The following is a 6,156-nucleotide window of genomic DNA, read 5'->3' on the forward strand; positions in this document are numbered from 1 at the left end:
GGGGAGTTCCCCGGTGGCTTAGTGGTTAGCACTCCGGGCTTTCGCTGCGGTCACCCGGATTCAATTCCTCGTTGGGGAACTGAGATCCCGCAAGCCTCCTGGCACAGCAAAAGAAAGCAAACAAACAAAACGAAACAAAGCACTGCAAGGGCCAGTGAATAGTAAACTCCGGACTTGCCACCCTCCGTCCTTCAAATCTTCTCCAGAGGACAAATGAAGAAACTGAATCTGGACAAGTACATAATCTAGGAGATCAGAGACCTACCCACTCTCCTTTTCTTGTGCTAAGAAACACAGAACTAAGGGCGCAGGGCCCGGGGAACCGGGGTAGAAAAGTCAGGAGCAACCCGGCGGGGCTTTGACCTCTGGAGTCGTGGCGGGCTGGCATCTGAGCTGGTAACGTGCGTGGCGGGTTACATAAGGAAAGGGCTGGTGGAGCCGCCCCAGCGGGAGCCGGGGAAAGGACGCGGTGTTCTCGGCAGCAATCCCCACCCTCCTCACCCAGCAGGGCAGGAGGCACCCAACTTGTAGGAGAAGGAGGAGGAGGGGAGGGTGAAACAGAGACCGGGAAGTCACGAGAGCTGGGCCGCCGAGAGGGGGAGAGTATACATAGTGGCACACATCCATTGTCTCACACACGTTGCAGACGCAAGTCGCTGATCGTTTCCACGTGCTGCACTCGTGAGAGGAGGCGCTGAAAGAGGGGGCAGAGGGGTCGGTTCTCAAGGAAGAGCCAAGAGTCCCACATCTCAAGGCGCACTCCTTAGGTCACACAACCAGTCTGCACACTCCAGCTGCGCGGCTCCGGCACACCACCATCCTATTTAAAGCCACAGGCTCCGCCCTTTTCCTCCCCTCCCTTCTTTTCCACTCTTTTTCCATCCTCCTCCTTCTCTCATCACCGGGTCCTCCTCGCTAGCCGCATGTAGGGGCGGAGCACGGAATGCTTATCTTCCAACCAATCGTCACCTGACTGCCTCTTTATTGGCCGAGCCCCTGTACGCTGTAGCAAATGGAATGTGAACTTCAGTAACGAGAGTCACGTGCCACCGGCTAGACAACCAATGAGGGTGCGAGGTCTGTGTACGCCGGGGGAAGGCACGTGCGGAGCTGCACGTGTCTGGGAGGGGGAAGGGGCGGGACCCAGTGGGAGGGAGGCGGAGGTGGGTAGCCCTGACCCGACAGTCGGAGTAGGAGCTGGAGACAGCCTGGGCTGAGCCGACCGACACAGGTGAGGAGACTTAGGTCAGGGAGCGATCCGCGCAGCAGGATCAGACCCGGTGGGAGTGGGCTTAGGGACTCAACGCGGATATTGGTATTGAGAGGGATCGCATCACGTGGCAGGCGCGACTGGAGATGGTCCGGCGCAGGGATCCTGATCAGAAAGATTGGCAAGAGGAGGGAGGTTGCTGCGGGTCCCTAGGTGGGTTCGGGTGCCGCAGATTTCCAGCTTGCCGGTGGCGTGATCTCAGGTAGAGAGGCTCACTACGGGGTCAGGATGAGACCAGAAGAGGCGAACCGGGGAAAGGTGTCAAATCATTATATTTACTCTGAACTAAGGGAAAAGAGTCTGTGTCAGGCTAAGAGCTGCTCTGCGGAGGCCAGAGAGGCAATCCAGGTTCTTAATGGAGGAGGGGAGGTGGGGAAGATGACTTTTTAAATTGTCCCTGAGACAGGTAATATTGGGGAGGGAGGGAGGAGATATTGTGATCGCAGACAGTACACCCTAGTCTCCCAGTCCATTTCCTAATACTCAGATTCTGGTTTCAAACTCCCTCTCTTTGCTCTTCAGTTGCAGGTCCCGATGTTTGGGTACTCCGGGAGCTGCTCTCCAGCCCCTGCTTCTGAACCCATGGATTCTCCATCTAGCGTTTCTTCCTACTCTCTTTATTCCTCTTTTTCCACCTCCCCAGTGAACAGTGACTCTGGCTTCCCCTCCGATAGTGAGAGGGACGACAAGTGGGCCCATGGCCCCAGGCCAGACACTGTTGGTCAGAGGGGAGGTTCTCGGCCCAGCCCTGGTCCTATCCGCTGCAGGCAACGACCCAAGGTTTCCAGTAAGCAACCTACAGCATCTCACTCGGAACAGCGGGGCTTGGCTTCTTCTATGTCAGGATCTGGGGTCAAAAGATCAAGAGGTGGTGAATTGGAGACCAGTCTAAACATCCAGGGTTGTACCACAGAAGGAGACCTGCTCTTTGCTCAGAAGGTAAGAGAAAGCTGGGGAAAGGAGATACGACCAAGTGGCTTAGCACCCAGTTGGTTGGTAAGGACCCCATGAGGATAGTATGGGCTCTCAGATTGGGAGATGGAAGAATAAGTACTGGTGTGGGCAGTTCTTGGTCTTCTCATACCCTTTGTCCTGTTTTTCTACAGTGTAAAGAGCTCCGAGGATTCATACCCCCTCTCACAGACCTACTGAATGGACTGAAGATGGGTCGATTTGAGAGAGGTAGTTATCTGATTACTTGTATTCATTTGAGCTACATTCATCTCTCTGTCTCTCAAAATATGTTTTGAATGTGTATTTCTCTTAAGTCTTTGTTTGGGGCCTGGATGATTAGCTTTTTCTCCTGTGACAATTTCTTTAGGTGAATCCATTTTAACCCCTTCTGTCTTTCCTTTACCTGATTAAATTCTTGAATCTCAATCCTTGATCTTTCTCTTTCCTGACCCCAGGATTGAGCAGTTTCCAGCAGAGCGTGGCAATGGACAGGATCCAGCGTATAGTAGGTGTTTTGCAGAAGCCACAGATGGGGTAAGTCCCCTTGATTCTTTCCTCAGTACTTCATAAAAGAGCTCTTTCCTCAGTACTTCATAAAAAAGGAGCTATCTCCAGTCCTGTCCTGTTGCTTTTTTCACACCTAATGGCTTTTTTTTTCTCCTCACAGAGAGCGTTATCTTGGAACCCTGCTACAGGTAGAAGGAATGTTAAAGACTTGGTTTCCTCATATAGCTGCCCAGAAGTCATCATTGCATAGTCAGCTGACCAAGGTGAGAACTTATAAACCTGAGGAAAAGGTGGGGAAATAACCAAAGAAATGAAGTGTACATGCAGAAATGGGCTCCCTCTTGCATTTTCTTTTGGATCTTTTCAACAAGTTTTCTTTTCAGGGAAGGGAATGCCTAAACTTCCTTCATTGTCTTGATTCCTAGGTGTTTGGGGGTTCTATTTTGTTTGGATCATCTCAAGGAACTCCATGGAATTTAGCCCTGTTCCTCATGTTGTAGCTTATCTGCTTTCTGCATAGATACAGAATGCTTTTTACCTGGCCAAATGAATCATGCAGGAAGATTCCTCAGCTTCTCTCTGCAAATCTTTTCTCTTCTGCTGCCCCTAAACCCCTTTCCCTCTCCCTCTTTTTACTCCTTCCCAAGTACCCTTGTATCCTTCTGGAAGCATGGGTTTTGAGGACTGGTCACAAGAAGTACATCACTGGGAGGGGTGAAGGCACCCATGGGGCACCCATAAGGAGAGTGTTGCAAAGATTCTTTTATTTTTTATTTATTTTTGGTTGCGTTGGGTCTTCGTTGCTGCACGCGGGCTTTCTTTAGTTGCAGTGAGCGGATGCCAGTCTTCGTTGTGGTGCACGGGCTTCTCATTGTGGTGGCTTCTCTTGTTGTGGAGCACGGGCTCTAGGCGCACAGGCTTCAGTTGTTGTGGTACGCGGACTCAGTAGTTGTGGTGCACGGGCTTAGTTGCTCCGCTGCATGTGGGATCTTCCCGGCCCCATGTCCCCTGCCTTGGAAGGTGTAATCTTAACCACTGCACCACCAGGGAAGTCCCTGAAAAGATTCTTAGATCTAGTGTGGAATGACCTATTTTCTGTGCCTTCAAATAATAGAGTATGTAGGGGGCACTCAAATGATAGGGAGAGGAATGTTTCCTGTAGCTAATGGACAGTCCTTGTTTTCAACTGCTGTGGGAATAATTGAGTTGTAAATAAGCAGGAGGGGACTTCCCTGGTGGCACAGTGGTTAAGAATCTGCCTGCTAACCCAGGGGACACGGGTTCGAGCTGTAGTCTGGGAAGATCCCACATGCCACGGAGCAACTAAGCCCGTGCGCCACAGCTACTGAGCCTGCGCTCTAGAGCCCACGAGCCACAATTACTGAGCCCACGTGCCACAACTACTGAAGCCCACGTGCCTGGAGCCTGTGCTCCTCAACAAGAGAAGCCACCGCAATGAGAAGCCCACGCGCCACAACGAAGAGTAGCCCCCACTCGCCACAACTAGAGAAAGCCCACGCAGCAACGAAGACCCAACGCAGCCAAAAATAAACAAATAAATAAATTTAAAAAACAAAAAAAGCAGGAGGGGGACTTCCCTGGTGGTGCAGTGGTTAAGAATCTGCCTGCCAATGCAGGGGCACAGGTTCGAGCCCTGGTCCAGGAAGATCCCACATGCCGCTGAGCCACTAAGCCCGTGTGCCACAACTACTTACTGAGCCTAAGTGCCACAACTACTGAAGCCCGCACGCCTAGAGCCCGTGCTCCGCAACAAGAGAAGCCACCACAATGAGTAGCCTGTGCACCACAACAAAGAGAAGCCCCCGCTCGCCGCAACTAGAGAAAGCCCATGCATGCGCAGCAACGAAGACCCAAGGCAGCCAAAAAAATAAATTAAATAAATTTATTTTAAAAATTAAAAAATAAATACATAAACATAAGCAGGAGGATCTTGCCTGCATATTAATCTACACTTCTTAAGGAACTCAACACAGGAAATTAGAACTTAAAATACAGAAATTGGGAAATGATGATTCCAGTTAAAAATAGACTTTTTAGAAAGAAGTTCTAAAATAAATTAGTTTATAAATAGTGAGAATCTAAGGGACTGTTTGTTTTATTTTGTATACGTGTGAATAGCCAGCGCCTATATAGTGCGTGGTACAAGAATTTGTTAAGTAAATGAAAGTACAGTTTGGTTACTAAAACTTTTACTTAATCATGGCCTGACAGGAAATTATCTATTGCATAAAACAAGGTATGTTAGCATTACAGAGTTCCCAAGGAAAGCAAATGTTTAAGCAACCGGGTGGAGTTAATCTGAAAGCTTTCTCATATAATTTTTTCTCTTTTCTCCCTGTCCCTAGCATTCTCCAGGCCACCACAGTTATCCAGCTGCTTCCTCTCCTGCACTTTCTGTGGAAAAGATGGACCAGACACAGCTAGGACAGCTAATATTGAAACCAAAGCAGCCTTGGCACCTCACTGAATGGCCAGCTATGAACCTCACTTGGATCCACACTACTCCAATTTGCAATCCCCCTCTCAGTTCCCCAGGTACCATCTCCTTTAGCCATGGTCCTTTAGGCACTGGAACCAGCATCGGTGTCATCCTTTTCCTCCAGCATGGAGTACAGCCCTTCACCCACTCAGCCCCAACCTCTCCAGTTCCATCTACTACTACAGCATCTCCTGTCATCCCTGGTGATCCTAAGAAACTATCTGGAGAGGGGCCTTGTTGCCACAATTTGCCAGTAACTCTGCCATCAGACTGGAGCTGTACCCCATCCCCTCCTGGTCTACCCACCATGACCAGAGAGATGACCATGGGAGACCTACAACAGATGAGAAGCCACCCTTCTGTTGCTCCTGATGTCCATCCTCTCAATCCCTAATGCAGGACTTGAGACTGTAGTTTCTAATTTGTGTAAATATATGTCTCTCTATATACTTTTTAAACTGTTAATGTGTGAATTTGTGTTGAGGGAAGAGAAATCCTTTCTGATTAAATAAATTTTATACCTAAACAGTTTGCTGACAGGGGGAAATTGAAACCTTCTGCCTCGAATACCAATATTTATCCTCTGAGCTGCAGGAAAGAAAGGGGATGGGAATGTTTGTGAACCCGAGCTCCACCAAATTAGAAGTCTGGATGGGACAATATACGTCCTGTGGGAGAGGAAAAGGGACTCTCTGCTGCTATCTTCCTAGGGAACACCCTTGGGACAGTTACAGGGTTCAGAGTTGGGTTGTTTTTTCATTCAGGCCCAGAGACTAGTATCTTTCTGTTTGTGTCTCTCACTCTTGTAACCTTCCAGCTGGCCCAGACTAGCAGGTTCTACTGCTCTGGGGTAGCTCTTTGCTTTATTGGGAGCTGTTGATGCTTGTGGCTAAATGCATATGTAATCTACTGCTGCCAGAGGAGG

At 49.4% G+C, this 6,156-nt stretch overlaps 1 protein-coding gene across 3 annotated transcripts; it reads left to right on the plus strand.

Annotated features, from left to right (window-relative positions):
• The first annotated feature begins 1,163 nt into the window (after window positions 1-1,163).
• Window positions 1,164-5,757, plus strand: CIART (circadian associated repressor of transcription). 3 transcript variants are annotated; one of them, XM_027097621.1, is made up of 6 exons: window positions 1,164-1,231; window positions 1,793-2,209; window positions 2,377-2,452; window positions 2,680-2,758; window positions 2,892-2,994; window positions 5,098-5,757. In XM_027097621.1, exons 2-6 carry the CDS (start codon window positions 1,805-1,807, stop codon window positions 5,623-5,625), a joined length of 1,191 nt encoding a protein of 396 aa, XP_026953422.1. In that variant the 5' UTR covers window positions 1,164-1,231; window positions 1,793-1,804; the 3' UTR covers window positions 5,626-5,757. The 3 variants fall into 3 exon arrangements, with proteins under 3 accessions (XP_026953422.1, XP_026953423.1, XP_026953421.1); XM_027097622.1 differs by having other exon boundaries at window positions 1,189-1,423; XM_027097620.1 differs by lacking the exon at window positions 1,164-1,231 and having other exon boundaries at window positions 1,357-2,209.
• The last annotated feature ends 399 nt before the right edge of the window (window positions 5,758-6,156 follow it).

This window comes from Aethalodelphis obliquidens, unplaced genomic scaffold, assembly GCF_003676395.1.
Source record: "Aethalodelphis obliquidens isolate GAN/ISIS:26980383/991018 unplaced genomic scaffold, ASM367639v1 scaffold116, whole genome shotgun sequence".
NCBI classification, from domain to species: domain Eukaryota; kingdom Metazoa; phylum Chordata; class Mammalia; order Artiodactyla; family Delphinidae; genus Aethalodelphis; species Aethalodelphis obliquidens.